This window comes from Zeugodacus cucurbitae, chromosome 4, assembly GCF_028554725.1.
Source record: "Zeugodacus cucurbitae isolate PBARC_wt_2022May chromosome 4, idZeuCucr1.2, whole genome shotgun sequence".
Taxonomy (NCBI): domain Eukaryota; kingdom Metazoa; phylum Arthropoda; class Insecta; order Diptera; family Tephritidae; genus Zeugodacus; species Zeugodacus cucurbitae.
Window position 1 is genome coordinate 62,215,362 of NC_071669.1, and position 22,208 is coordinate 62,237,569.

Here is a 22,208-nt window from a genome sequence, read left to right on the forward strand (position 1 = left end):
CTTGGAATTAAAGTTATTGAGATAATTAAAAGCGATAATGTACCACTGGCGAAACTAAATATTATATATTTTTTTTGCATTTAATTTGTGTAAAAGTAGTGCTGCTGGTATATAGTCAATGGATAAAATGGTTCAAAAAAGTGAAAAATCTGTGCGATATTGTAAATATTGATACAGCGATTAACTACATAATCTAAAAAATGAATTATTAACTTTAAAAATTAATAATCCTCCATGAGAATATATAAATCTGTGGATATACTTATCAACGTATGGATTAACTACTCAAATAATTAAAGGTGAGTTTTAATAACAGCAGCTGGAGAATCAATCTGTGGGTGGAGTTGTCAGTTGTATTTATATATATCTACGATTATGTGTTTGAATGTGTTTTCTATGTTGATAAAAGGTCGAAAGAAGTATTGAAGAGAGCTTGTAATGACAAGAAAGTGACACGTATTCCCCAATTGGAATGCATCACTATTTACAAACTTTTCTGATTAAATTTCTTTGAAAACAATTCTTTTAAACGTCTTTAATAATTTATCCATAATTGTCGTCTATCTAACAAAATGATTTTTCTAAATAATATTGTAGAATTAATTAATTATTTTATTAAAAAAAAAATAATAATATAAAATCCTACTGAAACAAACTGGCATTACCATTTTTATCCGAATTATGCATTCCAAATCATTTCTATTCGTGCCGACGCGATTATATTGTTTTAGTCAAAAGCAATAACAACAATATAATACAAACACGCAAGTTTAAAAGTATATTTTATTAATACATATTTATTTGCAAAATATCTATTACTATTCCGTTAAAAAAATTGGATAGTTTAACAAAATTTTTAAAATAAACTTTTTAAACAATCTTCAACTTGTTAAATATCGCAGTATTTATGAAGAATATATTTTATTAAAATTTAAAATATTTTCTCTTTGCAGATAACACACAGTTTTGAAAAAATGGGCACAACCGCAAATGTGTTGACAACTACAAAAACTTGTATAAAATCAGTGGCAGCTAATACAGAAGTAGCCTCACAAAAATACGCGACAAGTTGACCGCAACTTTTATAAACAATATTTCGACGCGCTAGCGCAATATCCCTCCCACCGTGTTTTGTGCTTCTTTTGAAAATTATGAAATATCTTTTTCCATCATAAGCTACAACAATATTCTCCTTATTATCCCAACATTTATAATCCCTTGTGAAGTTAAACAATCGAGGCCGATTTTATGTACATGTATTTAGTGCTACTATTTTAGTGCGACTAGCTTGCCATTCGGAATATAACCATCGATTGTCAAAAGTTGTACACGAATAAATGTCACAATTGAAAATATAAAATTCATAAAAACTTTTTCTTAAACCATTAATTCAAAAAAAAAAAAAATTAACACGAAACTTATAAACTGAAAATCTTACCAATTTACAAGTAAACAAATACATTACAACGGCACATTTTATAAACATCTTGACACAATGAGCCGTTACTATACCAACAATACGGGCGGTAGCAGTACCAAAGCCCTGAATTTGACCGCCAGTGCCACTGTCAAAAAGATGGGCACCCGACGACAAGCTGACCACGAAAGCGGGTTCTATGAACAGAGTGCGGATGATACACATTTTACTGGTGGTGGTGGGAAGCGTACCCGCCAATCTTCTGCTGAGCAGCATATGAATGGGGGGCGAAGCAAGCGTCAGAAGGTAAATATGGGCACAACGCAGCCAATTGGTGCTCATATGGGTGTACAAAGCCAAAGTAAGTACTCAAGACAGGGTGCAATGGCAACTAATAGCAAGCAAGATCAACGCAATCAATACTATATCAATAACAATAACAATGGGAGCAAACGTTATGCACAACCTCAGATGCCTCAACAACAATCGCAACATCAACAAGTCAGTAGCTCTACGTCAAATAAAAAGACAACTGCTAGCAACAATAATAACAATAATATAAATAACAATAAAAACAATTATTATGTGCAACTTACTGCAAAAATGAATGCATTACCAGTGGCAGAGACCATCGAAGTGCCGGACAGCAGTGACAGTGATAATGATGACAAAGCTAATAGAAAAGCGGAAGGAGTTCATAAGGATCGTGTGGCTAATGGCGGAGGTGTTAGTAGTGGAATGCCAACACTCATTGTTAGCGGCAGTAGTAGCAGTAACAGCAATAGTAATAGTCAATTGGTTGCCTCCCATTCACAACACCAGCACCCACAGAACAAATACAAGTATGAGCAACAACATCACCACCAACAGCAGCAACAACAACAAATGAGCGTTAATGGTGCAAGTAGCAGTGGTCAAGCGTCGAGTAAAAATAGGGAAAGCAATCGCAAAGCTGAACTCTCCAACGGTAACAACAATGTGGAATTAGAACGTTTGCAACGTGAAATCGAAGAAGTTACACAAGTTCATTCCAAATGTAAGTACATTTAATTCTTTTATTTTTCATATAAATAACTTGGTATTGACTAACTTCAGATCACTAAAGTGGTAAAGAGATCTTATTGCTAAAGTTGAACAATAATTAGTGCATTTTGCATTTTTATAACAATTTTTATAACAATTTTTTGGTTTTTTTCTTTTCGTATACGTTTGCACTTGATTTTCTGCGAATTAAGCGCTTAGGCAGTCCGCATCGAGCGACTGATGTATTAAAGTGGTACAAGGCGATTTTAATGTCATCATGTCTGTCAGATAATTAAAAGCGGCAACGCAACAAATACAAAGAAAAAACTTATATACACACAGATCGTATACTTACAAAATTTGGAGTAGTAATTTTGACTTCCCTTATCCCAACGTGTGTTTTTGGTGAAATTAATCATGGATAGTTTAGGGTCCATGTTTTTAAAAAACGAAACCTATTTCCGAAAAATAAATTATTTTGTTTTATATAATTACAAAAAGTGTCTGTCTGTTATAAATAAAGCGAGAAAAGCTTTTCTGGCCAATAATATAATTTATTTGGCTACCTTTTTTTTGTTTATGAAATTTATTGTTTTCATGTAATTTTCTCTTTAGAATGTTTATTCAAGCAATGTCACGTGTGGTATTTGTACATATTAATGTGTACATAAGTATATGGAGCGTTCTAAAAGATTTCTTATCGATGCGTGTGTGGCTTATTGGCATTGGAAAATACTTATGTATGTAAAATAATATCCCTGCTGGAAAGTCGACTCGGATTTAACGAGTTATAGTAAATAGTAGATAAGCACTACCAGCTAGTGCGATCCTACAATCCATATTACAATTTTCGAAAAGATAATCTTGTGATAATCCCTAATAATGACGCTAGAAATATATTCTATTTCGCACAGGTTTTACGATTGACAAAATTTTTTTGATTGCAAATTTGTGTTGTTGTTTATCTGACTAATTTGGACTCGTTTGGTGTATGTGCATACTTATGAATGTCTCGTAAGCTACATATATGTATACATATTCATGTGCTATGTTCAACAAATGTAAACTATGTAGTAGAATTTTATGCTTGCATTACACTATATATTAGGTTTGTACGTGCGTTGGCCGTTTTAATGTTGACTGCTTTTGGCTATTGTTTACTTATATGTACGTATGTATGTAGGTGGGCGGTGTTGTTGTTTTTGGTATTTATAGGCTATATGTTTTAAAAGCGGAGCATATGCTTGTAACCTTGACACATTTAATGCAATTTTTGCATTGCAGTTCGGATGTTAGTTGCACGAGTATGCCAATGTCGTTTGACAAAACATATTTCAAGGGGCATTTCAATAATACATAAGTGGAAGTGCAACACCTATTCTTATATATACATATGTAATTGTAGTAATCCATATGTATATCTAAGTATATATGTGCGAAACATGCGTTAGTCAAAAGCTTGACTTCTAACTATTTTGTCATTGACTAATGATATTTAATAAATATGAAACGCTTTCTCTGAACCATTTTCTTTTTTAAGTAAACCTTTGAGATACTTTTGTTTTATGGAATTTCTTCCGTACTTCAGAGAATTAATTATATATTCTAATGTTATAAATTAATTTTGCTTAAAATATGCAAATTTCAACCGCAACTTAAGGAACATATAAATTTAAAAAAAAAAATCCTCTCATTTATACACAAAATTATTTTTTAGTTGAATAACATGATTCACACTACACTGTTGACGCATAAATTAATAATGTACATAATTATTATTGGCACATTCAATTAATACTATAAGCACTCGAATGTGTATTACAGAGTTAGGTGCGTCATAAGATAAGTGTGTCGTAATAGCAAAATAATGAATACGTCACCGTTTGCCACAGTAGACGTCACACCAACACACGAATGCCACACCTGCCAGCCAATACAAATATTATTTTTGCATATTCTGTGGCATTTCTTTTCATTTTTACTATGTGATTCCGACTCTCGCCGTTGCCACGTGCTTAACCTAATCTCCCATACACCTCTCAATGTACTTACAAACATATTATGTACATGTGTATGTATGTATGTATGTACTTAACAATTTATCTATGTATATTGTATGCACGAGAGTACTATTTCTGTTATTTATTTGCTCACGTTCATGTAGACACGTATGTATGTAAGTATGTATGCACTATGTGCTCGGAAGCATACACAAAATTATCTGTGTATGTAGATATAAACTGTCGTATTTGGTACACAAGTTACGGTCTGCAATTTGTGTCGTGACCTATTTTATGTTTAAAGCTATCGAACTAATATTTTGACTGTTGTTGAATGAGCAAATATCTCTCTGTGTCTGTGTAGAAACATATTTTTTTGAATTGTATAAATGAAACTTTCTCTTTTTATATAAAAAGAAAAAAATGCAAAATTTTGGTTTACGTATGCATAACATTTATTTTTTTTATGATTATTCAGCAATTTTTTTTACACGTGTTGAAAGTAAAATGAATAAATATAACCTTCTTTTGTACATATAAAGCTTAAATATTAAGAGTTATACTTTAGGTATGTACTATAATATATTGGTATATACAGATATAAAAATATATGCTAATTTTATATAAGCACAAGTATGTATGTTTCGAAAGGATTATACTATTATATAGCATTTTTATTTTCGAAACTAGTGTCTTCTAACAAAAATAACCACACAAAGCGCTGCAGCCAAATTAGAACAGTTCAGAAAAACTCATTAACGCATCTCCTTTGCCAACCTATTTCTCTCTGTATATATTTATGTATGTGTATTGTGTGCTCCTCATTCTCGTCATTCATAATTCTAAAATAGATTTCGTCACTTCGAAAAAACGAAAATTTGTTGAATATATACAAATTTAAATGCATTGTAGATGTCCACATACCAAATTGTTGTCAACCACTCTCAAATATGTTCACACTTACAGAGGTACCAACCAGGTGTGTTTGTAAAATCTCTTAACTCGCTCATTAAGGGATACTTTTCTGAGAGTTATGATTTTAACGCTTGTCTGTGATAATCACTTAGGATCGTGGGGAACTAAAGTGGAAAAAATATTGCAGCTTTATCTGAATTTGAAATAATATGCAATATTTCGAATTTTTCGAACATACTCGTATACTGAAATATGAATATTCCTTAAATTAACAGAAGTGTGTTAAAAACGGATTTTTTTTGTTTAATTTAAGCTTGCTGCATGGCCCAAATTGTTTTTGAAATATGCTGATATGTGGCAATTCTCATTCAAAAATTGTTGTATTCGATTAATATCTTGTGAAGGTTTCGTTTATCATACAGTAATGTTATTGTTCCATACCTTTAGACAGCAATTAGTAGATACACTTTAGTACGTTCATCTCTCTGCAGTTGATATTGTTTATGCATTTTCTTTTCTTCATACAAAAATACATCTATTTTTTTATTTTCTATACACTTAGCTTTATATACGACTCCTTATTGCATTATCTTATGGTATTTTAAGCATACTTATGCACTGCTTTTTCTCCACATGCTTTGATGAGTACATACATACATAAGTTTAAAAATACCTGTGTTTGCATTAGAAGCCACGAATGCATCAACATACATACATACAATACATATGTATACACGCAATTCATATGTACATATATGTACAAACATACGTACGATATATTTATTTGTGCATTCCTCTTTTATTTCCATCTATTTTTAACTATTTCGGTATTTCTATTTTATTTAAGTGTTTACAAGTTGCACTGTTTCTACGGCAGCTTTAAATTCACATGTAAATACATACATACATATGTATGTACATTTTTGCAGTTGAACATATGGGTGCTGCTGCTGCTCTTATCAATCCAACTATTTGTATTTTTTTATTTTGTGGTAACTTTTGTAGATAAACATTTGCATAAATATAAATGTTCTGTATTTACAGACATATGTATGTATGTATGTATATAGTTTGTGTATATATTTTGATCTTAGAAAATATACAAACAATACTTAGCTACTCGTTACCGACCCTAAAATGGAATTTGTTATTGTTGTTTTATTCTTTTTGAACCTTGAAATAATAATCTGATAAGTCGTTCCTTGCCTCCGAGATAACACCTTTCTAGCAAACTTGCCTTTAATGCAAATTGATATTTTGGTAGTTATACAGTTATTATTCATTAACAATTTTAACTAATTACTCTAGCTTGAGCATAATTCTTTTAACAAGTCTATAACAGTTGTCATTACATTATTATGTTGTGACACACATTTTTTTTAGAAATTTCAAAGTTTCGGGTTAACGCCCGAGGATCACCTTGAGTGGTATAAAACTCCAGCAAATGTTGTTCTGAAAGTTATTAACAGTTGATAGCAAATAAGTTTGTATATTCCTCAAATAAAGTTCGTACCTTATCGTACAACCGTACTCAATGTCATTGTACTATAAAAAAATAAAAAAAATATTGCTTCCAGACAATGAATACATGTGACTAACAAAATGATTCACGTGATAATATGTTGATATGATGAATGAAAACGTGTATAAACATTGAGGGTAGTGAAAAACTCAGAAGGTTGAAAATATTGAAGTAATCTAGTACAGGATCTCATGAGTTAACACCAAACAATTATATACTTTAAATTTAAAAAATATATGTATAATTTAAGAGATTCGATACTCGGACCAATCCATATCGTATATTAAATGATTTGAAAATCATCAAACAATAACAGCCAAAGCAATGTTCTATAGATTTTTCGAAATATCAACTTCGTAGAAGTATGAATCTATGTTTCTATGTTCTAAAATGGTGGTGATATATCCTAAACCAAACAAAATCTGTGTAATTGCACGAATTTGAAGGTGAAGTGAGTAAAGAATCGAGTTTGGTGTTGTATGTAAATAATAACCTGCAAATTGTTACTCTTGTAGTCAAACGTTTTCTTTAAATCATTGATAACCATTTTATGAGAACTTTAAATTTATTCAAATATTGGACATTATCCGACGAATACAATTAAAGGCTCAACAAGAGTGTTCACAATAACCTACTTGTGTTGTTTATATAATTATTATACGCAATTGTGTGTGTTCATACTAATTTCAATATATAGCCATTAAAAAGGGGGCGTGTCTCTATTTTATTATAAACATTTTGTTAGTTTCAGTTAAAAAACTTTGTTTTCATGGTTGCCACAATAGTACAATAAATTAAGACATTATCCGTGAAATACAGATTCATGGACTATATGTGAGAGTACACGATTTTCGAATAATCTCTTTAAATACTTAAATGTATTCACATATACACACAATAGCACACGCCTCCATATGAACAAATTTAGAATATAGCCGCGTGGATGAGCCACACAAAAATAAATATTTAAATGAATCGGTATCAATGACACAGAGAGAGCTTCGAAATGTGTTTTGAGTGTGGCAAAACAATATGTATAGAGAAGGAGAGTAGTCAAACGAGCAAACGATTGAGTGCATGAACTTCGACAAGGCCACCGCAAATGAATTTGATTAATAAATTTCTTTGACAATTTTTTTCCAAAAAAGTGTAAATAATTGTCAATTTAAATAAGCAACGACGTGTGTCGGTGATTAAAAGGAGTGTAATGCATTTATGGAAATTCGCAAATTCAGAAAGCGGGCACTGAATCACTTGTACTGAGAGGGCTTTATTTAAATTAATATATTACATGTGATTTTAATAAGATGCCTAAAAGCACTTTAATATTGAGTTAAAGCTAAAAAATATAAAATCTTTAAATTTATAATTTCTATACGCAAAAAAAAGTCGTTTCTGTTGTCGTTTCCTATGGGGTTTGCTATTGTGTACGATCCAGTTCTTCGACATTGTATACATATCAGAGACAATAAACAATATTTAGAAAAATGTATGCGGTTCAACAACCGCAGGCAATCGTTTTAGTTAGCCACCATCACTGTCAGTGCGGACGCTACAAATGCGCATTTTAATTCACCGCAATCATCGTTTTTAGTAGAGAGGTGAGAGCGCCGGTGTTGTCGCAGTAAAATAATTTTTATTTCATATCATTTTAGATGGCGGAGGTTAGATGACATTTTTCTCCATACTTAAAAGTGGAATATTTTTTTATTTTGTAGACATACAAACAAACGTTTGGGTGTTAATTTTTTTTTTTTTTAATTTATTTCAACATTTTAGCATTTGCGTAAACATAAATGCAAATATGTATTGGTTGAAATTTATTATTTTGTACTATTTTGTTTTTAGAATTTTTAAATTTTTTTGTTGTGAAACAGGTTTTGTTATAACACATACAAAGTAATGCTTAAAATAACAAAACACTTCCAATTTTTGATTGTTTCAAAATATTTCTTCACACTCCGGAAAGAAATAAACATTTGAAGTAAATTTCTATTACAAATGTGTTAATCATTTTTTTATATATATTTTTTTATTTTAATAAAAAAAATCTTTTGGATTGACTCGATTTGAAAGCAATATTAAGTTTAATCGTTTCACTTTTTTAATATGTGGCAACTCTAGCGTCTAAATATGTTTAATTTAAAAGATATTAGACTATTTTCTGGAAGACCTCCTTAAATGCCTTATAGCCTTTTCACACAGCCAAATTAATTGATCAATTAGCTCCTGTGTGAAAAGGCTATTATATTTGCAATATTTATAAGATTAAACTAAAAATAAAATACTCATTAGGTTCCATGGTATCTCAGGCAAGAGAATAAGAACAATTCATAAAATACTCTTCTCTTTTGTCTACTAAAACACAGCCACTGAATTTCATTGCTGCATCCTACTAAGAAGACAACGTGAATTGTGTCTGAAAAGATACTCACTTGTTATTATTGTTGTTGTTTGTTTTTATAATAAATGTGCATGTTTGTTTGCCTAAAACTCAAAGTCATTTGTTTGCACACATGTTGCAAAATCAGCAGACATTCAACAATATATTTACACATACCTAACTATAAATAAAGTCACGAGAAGTCAAGCAACTACTGTTCGCGATAATTTGTTTTGTATTTGGATATTTTACGTAACAAGTCACTATATCAGCAGGTAAAAAATCATTGCGAACGATTATTTAAATTAAAGTTGATAATGGTTAATATTTAATAATTTTTGTATGAAGTATTTATTAGTTAATAAATTAACTTAATTCAATATACTTAAGATAAAATAAGCTCTATCGAACATTAGTCAGTCCTTCCAAATGTTTACATAAATGTACTCATATACGTATGTGATTACCTAGTGCCATAGTGTCATAGTTTTTCGCCAAACAAAGTATCTCTCGTCTATCAAATCCTTTGTGGCGTTTTGTGTGCAGATAAGCAACAAACATGTGGAGTCTGTATTCGAGTGTTTTGTCTTTTTATTCTTCTCCAAACAGCAATTTTTTTCCTTTATTATTATCTTCCTTCTTTTCTTATGTCATTTTATGACAGTTGGCTTCTTAAACATTTCTTTCATCAAAGTGATTTGCCTGTTGACCTGCCGCTCTTCCACGACAGGTGGTATTCCAGTGGCTTTTATGTACACATTATGCATATTCTTTTTAAAAATTGTAATTAAAACCAGTTGGAGAACACCAGTGTGTGTTTGGTTGCTCTAATTTCAGCTTCAACAAACATGTCCTGCATTGTGCTCCAAAGTACTCATATTTCTCATAAATTTCCTTTTATTTTGTTTTTTTTTTTTCCTTTCTCTTATATTGCACATAGGTCAATGTCCTTTATTACGGTGTAGATGCTCGCGAAGTGAGTACCAAGTAATGGCTTAATTATTTGGTTCCACTTTTGTTGCGTGTTTGGATTGCGTGGAAATCGCACGTTCAGCGGTAAACTCAATTCATTTAACAGTGACATTTTTTACATTTTACACTTTTTTAGATCCCTTTCGAGGTCTGAAATTGAGATTTCTATAAAAGAAGTCAATTTTAAACTCTTGGAAGTATATTAAGTTAAGGACCCAGAAACCTTAGTATAAAGCAAACGAAAACTAGAAACTCCGTTCATTTTGTAGATTTGTTTTTTTTTTTTTTAACAAATTGAGTGCTTCGTAAGAGTTAAAACATCTCCCAATAGCTCAACCTTTTCTGGAAAGTTTGTCCATATTGTTTCGAAAGTATCTCTTTGATTTGACCAAGTATTCTTGGTAACAACTGTAGATCGTAAAATTTTAGTGTATCAAATTGCTATTTTGATTGTAGTTTTTGTACAGCATCATCGAAGCAAAAGCTAGAACCCTGTTTTCATATGAAACTCGGTTATAAATATTCCACAGATCACAGATTTATGTATTTTATATGCTCTCGCAGACAACATATCTTGTTTTGTTAAACTTGCAATTTTCATTCAGCTTACTTATAGGCTACACACTGGCTTAAAACAAATGGGACGCAAGCAATTATAATATCTGTAGCACATTGACTTTTCTGCGGTATCGTGTTAATGACCCTGCCATGAGCCAGATGTTTGTGAGCACGCGATTGTATACTCGTCCTTTACACATTTTACCGTTCACAGCACGCCAAGTCTGTTGCTGTACTTCGGCCGTTTCTTCGGCAGTCAATCAACCGATGACCATGAGTTTTACTGTGCGAAATTTTAGCACTAAATTTGTATATGTATGTGTGTGCGTGTGCCTAAGTCAGCTCGTAAGCTTTCAAAGTTGAAAAATAGAAAATGAGTACACTGAAAGTGCAAATGTGCAAGTACGCTGAAGTCACATTTTACTTGGTAAGCTGAGAAAGTAACAATCGAAATCATACACACAGATAGATATACGAATGTGTTAAAAAGTTTTTGCATATGTATATGTATTTCTGTCTCTCCGCGCAGTAGAAAATATGGAGCTTACTGTGTTTTCTCTCACAAGTTGAATGCCACTCGCAGGCAGTGTCCTTGAGCCATTGCCGCGCACATTTATGTCAATTGATAAACCGCAAACCCACCGAATTTTCATGATAACAACACAATAGTTGGAAACAAAATATATATATACATGGGTGTGCATGTGTATATGTCATATTGTGCAGAGCTTACACCTATTGTACCTACATTCTTCGCCCACTTTACTTCGAAAATAAGTTGCCTTGATTTGACCTTTAACGATGCAGACGACAATCATAAATAAATAAATAAACGCATGTGCATACGAGTATGTACCTAGTTGTCGTTTGTGATTGGCCCATCTATCAGTGTTTAGTTGTGTGTATGTGTGCCCAAAGGACTTGGCGGTATGTAGGCGCTTACAGTCATATACGCTCGTAACTACACACCTTGCTACTTGTCGATGTTATTTTTATACGCAAAATTTGTTCATTTCTACCCACACGCAAACAACCAAGCTGCTTGACATTTCTTTCTTTGGCGTGGGTATGGTGTGTGCTTTAATGCATTTATTGCTAAAAATAAATTTTTATTTTTAATCGCTGCATATCTACTCGTATCTATACTCATGTTAACATTGAAAAAACAGCAGCCACTTGTAGTTGCAGGCTCACTTTGTAATGGCTGTGTCTATTCTGTGTTTAAGTTGGGTAGAATCATAGTAGTAAAAAATTGATAAAACTAAAAAAGTAAAGATTGGTTGTAGATTTATGTTAAATTTTATATTTAAACTACATTATAAGAAAATAGTGCATCAAACGGTTCTTTTACAAAATATAGCACCATTTTTATGATCATAGTTCTTGAGTATATCAATACTTAGGTTAGGTTATGTTTGTAGGCAGATCTCTGCAAAAAAACAGAAGATCTCACTTAGACAGCTTAGAGTCCATTCTGATACCAGTAAAACTAACTTTGGATCAAAAAACCTTAAGATTCAGCAAAACGTTTGGAATCTGTTACGAATTTCTTTAGATGGCTAATGTCGATTCCAGCCAATTCGCAGGGATCGCCGAAAAAGGGCCTTCCCAGGTGCCTCAGTCTGGCAAAAGAGAAGGATAATGGAGAAGGAAATGCTTAGATGATTCCATCTCCCCTTCCTCCATACAGCTTTGGCAACTTGCATCTGCCACGATCCCAAGTCTCAACGCATGGGTACCCATTGGACAATGTCCAGTAAGCACACCAATGATCACGCTGGGAGAGTCCTTGCATATAAATACTTGAACTTTCGAGATTTTATTTCTACATATTTATTTGTACAGCGAAATTTGATCTTCTAAACTATTTGTACTCCTGAAATAAATCTGTAATAAGGAGATTCCAATGAAATTGCGATCTAAAAACATTCAACGGCCCGCTCAAATTAAAAGTTGACGTGCTCAGAAGCGTGCTGCTCCTAAAACTCCAGAAATGAGTTTAAAAAATACTCTTATTATCATTGCTTTGTGCCCAGGTCTAATTAAAATTACATATATTATATATAATCAATTCCGCTCTCTAGCTGTACACACTAGAGAACTAAATCGAATTTATCGATTACAACGCAAACTCAACGCACTTTAATACAATTATTTACCACACTTAAATTATAATGCAATTTTTTTTGTTAATATCTTCCCCCTTTTTTCACAGTTGACTTGCATATTGTTTGTTGTAACTCCTTTATTAAAATACATTACTTTTTTTCTATCTTTCCATAGGTACAGCAACGGAAGAGGAAAAAGTGAATTTGTCACATTTCAAACTGATACGCGTACTTGGAACTGGGGGTAAGTTGTGCGCCATAAAATTTATATATGTACATATATACATACATTTTGATGGCGTGTAAATTATAGTAAGTACAGTATGTATATCACATAGGTATATAAAGATGGACAAGGAAATAGTAGAGGTTAAATACAGTGGAGGATAATTAAATAGTTATGATTAAATTTTTTGCTTTTTTTAGTTTCAAAAATGTTAGAGTCATTATTTTTTTTTTTTAATTAATATTAATTTTAAACGTCTCCGAAAATATTTTTTGGTGTTTACATAAAATTTCATTGAATTATTTTCGTAATTAATGGCTCATTTTTGAGTATATTTAAAATTTAGTGGAACAGAAGTCGAAAATATGAGGAAATTATTAAAAATGCCCTCCAAAAACTGATAAAGTCGTCACTAGGTCTATTTAGTTGTCCATCACTGTAAATTTATGTGGTATATACATATTCAGGCGAATTACCCACGTTTCCGGTGTGTAATACTTAAATAATATATTAAATAATACTATTAGAAACATGCCCTACAAATGCACTTTGTTGATATTTTGCATAATTTTCTTCCTTCCAGCTTACGGTAAAGTGTTTCTGGTGCGTAAGATTGGTGGTCATGATGATATGACATTGTATGCCATGAAGGTGTTAAAGAAGGATACGGTGGTGCAAAAGAAGAAGACAGCCGAACATACCACAACCGAACGACAAGTGAGTGTATTGTACCTATATACATACATATATATGAATATTTATAGCAAAACAAAAAAATTATAAAAACAAATGATTTTACAAAGAATGTGCTTCTATCATCAACAGTTAAATATTTGTGTGTATCTCTATTGACAAAAGTGTGAAGCAAAACAAATGTTTTATAGACCGTTTTATGGGCTCAGCTTTAAATTCATTTAAATAATTAATATAAAAACTAGATATACTTGTATAAACGCATAACTTTTTAGACAATAATCGAAGTTAATTTTGTAATTAGCATCTAACATCATATCTATATATACGATGCGCACGAATGATCAACGAACGTGTTTTTAATATTCGAAAACATTTATTTGTTTTTCTAAAACGGTTAGAGCAAACATAACCTTAAAATGCTTCAACTTTATTAAAACCAACAATGTATAAGCGTTTAATTACCAAATGCCTGTATATATAAATAATTAAGTATTTTCTTCCAACTTTTTCTTTTATTACGTACATTCATATTTCATATTTTACCCACACATAGTATTGTAAATTATAACAGTACTTTGTACCACAAAATTTTGTGTCGAATTCTGTGTGCTGTGCTGCTCTTTTAACCATGTCTTTTCGGTTGTTTTTTTAAATATATTTCATATATGCACTGTCATGTTTTAACTGCCTTTTGCTGTGGCAATTCCAGTTATGCCAACAAGACTTTTTCCCCCATTTCAGTTACACGATCTTCATTTCTCTGGGGTATTCTTGAGCTTTGCTTACTTCACCGTCTCTTCTTGGCTGGTTTAATGTGATTTCGCTTTGCCTGTTTGCCATACTTTGGCTTTTCACTACTTTGATTTTGTACGTTTTTTTACGCATTTTTGTGTTGTCTTTGGATTCCGGTTGAGTTATATTGAGTCCCGTTACCTTTTACCGGTATTTATGATAATTGAACGTAAAAGTGTGCCTCACTGCTCCAACATACGTCAGCGTACGGGTACACAACTTGTTGTTGTATCTGTGTGTGTGTATTTGTGTGGTAACATGCCGGTTCTTATGGTCTTCGTTTTCAGTCAAGTGAACACATAAAAACTGGCTTAAAGTGTTACCAAGCAATATGGTAGTATATGTACTACATGTGTACTAAGTGCGGCAAGTGCGCCTTCTCATCATGTTGTAATAATTTTCACTGTAGCTCCGTTATTGTGGAGAGTGACTACTTTTGGAAAATACTTGTTTGAGGCGGTGCGTGTCTAAGAAGTTGGCTGGGCTTTTTTGCCTTTCAGATTTATTTCTTTATTTATCAGTACCTATTATGAAACTATATATTTTTCAATTAAGCTATAAATTAAATCATTTATTTTTCTATTTCATGAAACACTATATTTACATTCATATTGCATTTGCTACAGTTTTAATCTAGTCCAGTATACTCATTTTCGGTTCTGGTAAACTCCCATATTTTTAGGGATCTCTTTAGTTTAGATAACAAGATATCGTTTCAGAAGTTAAAGTCTGGTGAATACCTAGTCTCTCTATAGTTAGAAAGAAGAGAGTGTTAGCTTCTAAGAGTCAGCAGTAATGTCTGATGTTCCTCATTAATTGTGTTCGATAAAAATATTAACCATAACCATTATTTATCTAAAAAGAGCGAAACGAAAATACTCTCTCATGCCAAAAAAAAAAATTATAAGATGATAACTAACAGTAAATTTGCCCCCATTTGCTAATAGCGGACCATAAATCAACTGAAGTGACTCTGAGACTGCCTTGCATTGAAATGTCACTTTGCTCTCTAATTTTTTTTCTATTTTGACGACATCGGACACCATTTTCCCAAAATTTAAAAATAAATTGTTTTTCAAGATTCTCCTGCGGGTTCTTGAATCATGTTAGTATCGAATATTCCCTTTGGTACTTAGTAGAGAGAAGTATTAACCTTTACATTGAAAATTTTATAATAGAATTGAAGTCAATAAGTTATAAAATTATAAATTAACACTTTAGCGTAACTCCAACTATAATGTATAAATCTTAAAAGAAAACATCTTCGAGAACATAAAGTGATAAATGTATAATTATAGCTAAACTTGTTAGCATAATCAGATACTTAACGTTCATGTGCCATTTTACTTAACCACATTATTTGGTTTTTTACTCTTATCTATAAATGTATAGTATGTGCATACATACGTACATATGTATGTGCACATACCAAATGCACTTGTTGATAAATATGAGCTATTAACTTGATTCTGAAAATCTGTGATATTGAGTTCTGTCGCTTTAAAGGTTAACAAGTTACAAACACTTGTTTGCTTTTATATATACATCCATATTTAAATACACACATATGTTAAAGCATTGGAACGAAGTTTTGATAGGCATTACTCCAAGTTGACCCACATTTTGTTGAGTTTTAACGCTGGCGGCGTTTACACTTACGTACATATTTGTGTACATGCCCAATTATAACCAACACATGCAATGCTTTGAATACCGGCACTAACAACAGGCAGTTACAACAAAAAACATTTGATTGCATGTACATATGTATGAAGTAAAAGTATGATTTTGTGGTGGAAAGCTTGAAGAGAAGTAAATGTAATCTAGAAAATAAAAATTGTGCGTTTATTATAGACACATATACACGTATATATGTATGTACATAGTAGCTGTGCCATCGCCTTTATATAAAATAAATAGATGAGAGAGAACAGTAAGCAACCAATCAAGTTAACAAACAAACAGTTAGCACGTTTAAGCTACGAATTGAGTCCAAAGCGGAGATTGTAAACTGCAAATGAACGCTAAGCAAAAGTTGAAATAAAAATGATGAAGTAACTTGTTGTTCACATTGCCGTTATGAGCGCTGTTTGTGTTGGTGCGATCTCTGAGAGCGTTATTTTCCCAAAACTTTTGCTGGCAATTTTTTTGATTAAAGCGTATTTGTGTTGATTAAGCTTGTCGTTGAGTTGGCGCCTGCTCGAGTGTGGCTTAGTGTCTAGTACTAGGGGAAAATAAAACGACGCTGTTGTCAGTATTTCACCTATTTTGCAACTAATGTTTACCGTAATGTGCTAACTTCGTAGCTAGTATCTAACTAATTTGTAGCACATATGTACGTACATATAATCTTAGATGCACCTGTCGCTCGTAGCAACAGTAAATAGGGAAAATTTTGTAATATCTATATACACTTAACTATACGTGCAGCACGGCTTTTGTAGTCGTAATTATTTTACATTAATTCTATGCCTTACTGTTTCGATTTTTACTTTCTTCTATTTATTCTGAAAGAACTGAGTCTATGAAATGAGTCAGGGGGGTTTAGCTGCGGTTAGAAAATCCAAGCTCAACTTCAGTTCAAATGTTCGGAGTTGTGCTGAGAAGCGCGGTTGTAATAATAGTATGAGTCTCAGCTTCATACTGTCAAAACACAGTGCGGTTTAGAGATAAATATATCTATTCAGATTAACGGCATCGGTGGTTCATATCTATAATAGACAAGATTGATAAGCTCAGTTAATATACATATTTCGCTGAAGTTTTGCATGTTTGTTAAAATTTAGTTTTGTTGGTTTCATGTGACTCAAAGAATACCATCACTACTTTTAAATGCTAAGGTTCTAAATACAATTTCAAATGAATACAATCGCTTCAGTCGCTCCTCGGTCCATTTCCTTTAATATTTCATTAAAGTTACTCTAAATACAATATAGAAAATTCAAATTTACATTTCTTTCTAAATTAAATACGCTTTTATTTGCTCTCGTATATTCATACCATACACACATAGATTTCGCATACGAAAATTACCACAAAACGTTGATAAGTGAATACGAAGAGAGAGAGTTAGATCATACTCAGATAACAGTGTATGCAAGCATTTTAGTTTTTATGAGATATTTCTACTCTGAGCATTTTGATTATAAATTAAATCAACAGCCATGCGAAGGTGAACACACGCCAAGCCACAAATGCAAGCAAAAAAAAACTAAATAAAATAAATACAACGACAGTAGTATAGTATATAATAATTGCATACATACATACATATGCGAGTATATAAATATATATGTAAAAAAAACTGCGATTTTCTATTTATATTTGCGCTTGAAATATTGCTGATTATTTCAACACGTTTTTTAGTCACAACAAATTTTTTTTTTTCATATATTTATTTAAAATATTTTCTGTTTTAATATACATGTTAAAAATTTATTTATTTTTTAATTTAGTTATTTATAATAAATAAGCATATGTATCACCGCATTTACTTCAATATCATATGATTTGTTCTTTTTCCGATTGTCGCGCGTTCCACTTACATAGTAACCTAGATTTCGTAGTACACTACTGTTGGCTGGCACACCGGCAATTTGCCGGGAATTTCTTTAATACCAATGCGCTGCAACACTACAACTTGGCGGCAAATATTTACCGATGGTTTGCCATAACAACCTCCCGCACTGCTTTTAACCACTTGTGAATACTTGCGCCAACATATAGAGCATACATATGTTTGTATGTACATACGTAGTATATTATGTAAATACACCATGAGTATAAGCGTACATATTTTCCTTACTACAACCGATAAAGCGAGCAGAGTATCTCGACTTCGATTTTATTTTCGCAATTCAGTTGCTACTGTATGCTTGTACATTTGTGAATATGTATGTACATATGTTTGTATTTGTCTGTGTTTTTTTATTCCACCGTTCCGCAGACGATAATTCATGCAATAATTATAGATGCATATATAAGTATACTATATAAGTGTACACTTCGATAAAAATGTATTATTTTTAATGAGTATCGGAGCGTATGAGTACTGGCTGTTGTTGAGAGCTCAGAAAAGAAAAATGGATTTACATATGAAGTCTTAAAAGTTATAATATGTATAGTATAGATAGCATTTTGAGAATACCGTTGCTGGATTTTGTTTTTGTAGTCCTTGGATCAAATAAAACTTCAGTTTGTAGACCCAAATGTCGTTAGAATGAAATTTTCCCCTTACGGAACTGATAATATAACAAATGGCTGTTCTTTTGACATTCGTGTCCCACTCAGCATTGCAGTGAAATCGTCAAATACTCATGAATTGGTAATATTTCACAAATATGCCAGCAATTTCATTAGTTTTTTACACGAATCGCTTTTACGCATAGGTTCCTTTTGGTTATTCATGATTTCCCTTGAAAACACACAAAAAGCTTATTTGCAATAACCACAGCTCCTATAATTTCTTGGATTTTCATAGAAATCTCTTGAAAGCACCGACGAGGTTATGAGTATTGCACTGCATTGATGTACACTCATGTACCATACACGCATCACCAAGTCCAAGTAAAAGTGAAATGGAAACCGCGCAACCATAAATGAAACTGCGGAGAGTTAGAAATGCAAAGAAAGCTTAGCATTTGTGGCTAGATACTGTTATTCATACAAACATAAAATACTTCACTTTCACTTCGTTTGATGCTTTACCTTCGAAGTCCTCGTATTACCAGGTTGCGCTTGAGTTGGATAGATAGCATGTATATAAATTTGTATGTATGTATGTAAATAGTTTTCGTTAGCAACGGGTTATTTTGTTCGGCACTTTGGTTGCTTAGAGTTGTGCTTGTTGCTGGCTGGCTAAACAAGTGACACACATACCCCAACCAACTCCCTCAATGAGTTGCGCTTTTTCAGAAATTTTGTTTCAAAGATTTGTTTTCAATTTTTTTTTCATTTATCTGAAAGCATAATGTATTTGTATGTATGTAGATACATAGATGTTGCGAAGATATCGAAATCGTTACTGCATATTCAAGTGTGCTGTATTGAAGTCTATGTGGTCTTACGTATGCATAAATTGGTCTATTGTTATGCGTGTGTATGTATTTATTGCGATTTTTTTTTAATTTTGCGCTACTTTTGGAAAAGTCCAGCGTTGGGAATTATGAAATTAATAGATATTATAAAATGTAAATGCAGATTTTTATAATTTTCGGAAATATGGGTTGAGTAAATATAAGAGATTGTTTCGAAAATTATCAGTTGACTACGGTTTAAGTATTCGAACTTTATTTTAGCCTTTTTGCTTGAAGACACCATTCCCTATCTCTCGAGCTTTCATTCGAAAATGAATTTTGTTGATATTGTCTGTGGATCTTTCTCATTATGCCAAAATCGGTTACTTGATGTGTAATTGGAGATCTTCGTGGGGAAAAGTAATGCGATTTCATTGAAAGGAGCTCCCCACATCGCTGGTAAAATTTTTAGTTGTAAGAAATTCGAAAAACAACAACAATAACTTCTCATGTCCGTTATCCGTCACTTCAGACATTTATTTATATGTATTGCCTATAACAAAAGACATATTTATGTGTGCAACATACATACATAAACGAGTACATGACAAAAGGGGATTCCCAACTTTATAAATAATTGCTCGATAATTAAGTTCTCAAATTTCCCATGCATGCTTTCCGTTGGAAATAATAATAATATTATCGAATGTTTATACATAAAACTTTTGCAGTTTAGATATTTTTTTTTGTATTATTAACATCTATAAACATATACAAATGTATACATATAAGCTTTGCTGACATTGCTTTTATTTTTTGTTTTTGTTTTTCGAGAACTGCGAAAAAGTCCTTGTAAATGTTGAATTCACATTGAAGCTAAAAATAATCCAAGTATGCAAACAGCAATAACAACGCTGAAATATCAGCCACAATAGTAGTAGCTGCTAGAACAAATGCAAAGTCAGCCGATACTGAAGTAACAACGTTTAGCATATAGCAGATATAGTATATGTATATAAAAATACGACAGAGTTAATGTCATTCGGGATAAATAACAACAATTAGATATAGAGAGAAATGCATGTAGACACACTCTTATATACATACATATGTAGATACATTCATATGTATGCAGCATTTTTTTTTTTTTTTGTTTGAAATAACGACCTGTTGTGATAAATCGTTTAGCCATGTCATCGGTAGCTCAATAGCTATTCACTGCAGCAATCAGGGATAAAGGGATGTCCAACTTATTCCAGTGTGAGAGCGCCTCAAAATTTGCGTTTTTTATAACATTTTGCATTATTACCAGATCAGACAAAATACTAATTTTTGGGCATTTAAATAAAAATACCTAACATTTATTAAGGTTAAAAATTATTATATACTGAATGTTTGATATAAAATAACTTATTTCAATTTCATTTAGCGATAAAATGGTATATTAAAATAGCCGGTTTTCGAAGTTTCAGTAATAAATATGGTCAATTATTAAATGTCAACTGAAAATAAATCAATTTCTTTTATAATTTTCCATGAAAAATTAGTTGCTCGATGCTGCAATTCACAAAAATATTCTTAAACCACTTATAAATTACGCGTTTTCATTGATATTTATTGTTTAAAGTTCTTATTACTGATCTTGCAAGGCGGCTAAAAATGTCTCCATCGCATTATTTTTTTGGCAACATTTCAATCTGGCCTTTCCAGTTTCCCAATTGCGAAACGTCAAAACCTCCTCATCTCGACAAACTGTCAAAGTTTAGGTGGTTTTGACGTTTACAATTGCGCTCTCACTTCCAGTGATATGAGAGTTGTACATCTCTTTATCTCTGGCAGCAATCATATTGTTAACTCTTCTCACTCGGGAATCGTTGAGCGCAATGAGACATACAAACATACAGACATATGCATGCACGTGATGAATGTTTTAAAAATAAATTAATGTGATTTGTGAAATGTTAATGGAAAAAGCCAAGAAGTTAGAAATTTCATAATATTCTAAAAAAATTTTTTTGGTGTAAATGTACAGTTGTGGACATATGATTAGGGTCATTTGTGTAAAAATTTTTGTTATTTGCACTTTTTTTTATAAAATGTATGTATAATCAATAACAGTAGCTTTCAATTGCATATAATTTTTATGTGAATATTTTAAAAATTTCTAAAAATCTGAATTTATATTTTTCGGTCTTTTATTTGTTCAGCATTTTCGTGTATACATAAGTCGTTGGCTTTTAAGTTCATAAGATCTCATACAGTTATACATATGTTACCTTCCAACTGTTCTAATTATATGTCAACAACTGTCTATTATAATCTAGGATCAGCATATATGCATAAGGAAAGCACGTCTTTTAATCGACAAAACAATTTAAACGTGTTCAATAAAAAGCTGTAAACATACCTCGAATACATATATAGTATACTATAAACCCGAATTCATATTCATATACAATACAATCATATGTGCTTACTATTCTGTCAATTCAAGCGACTTCTCTGCGCACGAGATAAGAAAGCTGAATTTTAAATTAAAATTTCGTATAGAAAAGCCTGTATAAGTAGGCAAGAAAAGATG

General features: G+C 31.8%; 1 protein-coding gene across 4 annotated transcripts in view; it reads left to right on the forward strand.

Moving 5' to 3' along the window:
• LOC105212502 (chromosomal serine/threonine-protein kinase JIL-1) overlaps positions 1 to 22,208 on the forward strand; it is a 35,282-nt gene that overhangs the window by 692 nt on the left and 12,382 nt on the right. For 2 of the 4 annotated variants that reach the window (XM_029040328.2, XM_029040327.2), the window contains exons 2-5: positions 100 to 299; positions 954 to 2,453; positions 13,074 to 13,142; positions 13,708 to 13,841. In XM_029040328.2, coding sequence (XP_028896161.1) covers positions 1,496 to 2,453; positions 13,074 to 13,142; positions 13,708 to 13,841 — 1,161 coding nt within the window. In that variant the 5' untranslated portion in view covers positions 100 to 299; positions 954 to 1,495. Of the gene's footprint in view, positions 1 to 99; positions 300 to 643; positions 777 to 953; positions 2,454 to 13,073; positions 13,143 to 13,707; positions 13,842 to 22,208 lie in introns of those variants that run through there. The other 2 variants (XM_054229529.1, XM_054229530.1) reach the window with 2 other exon arrangements.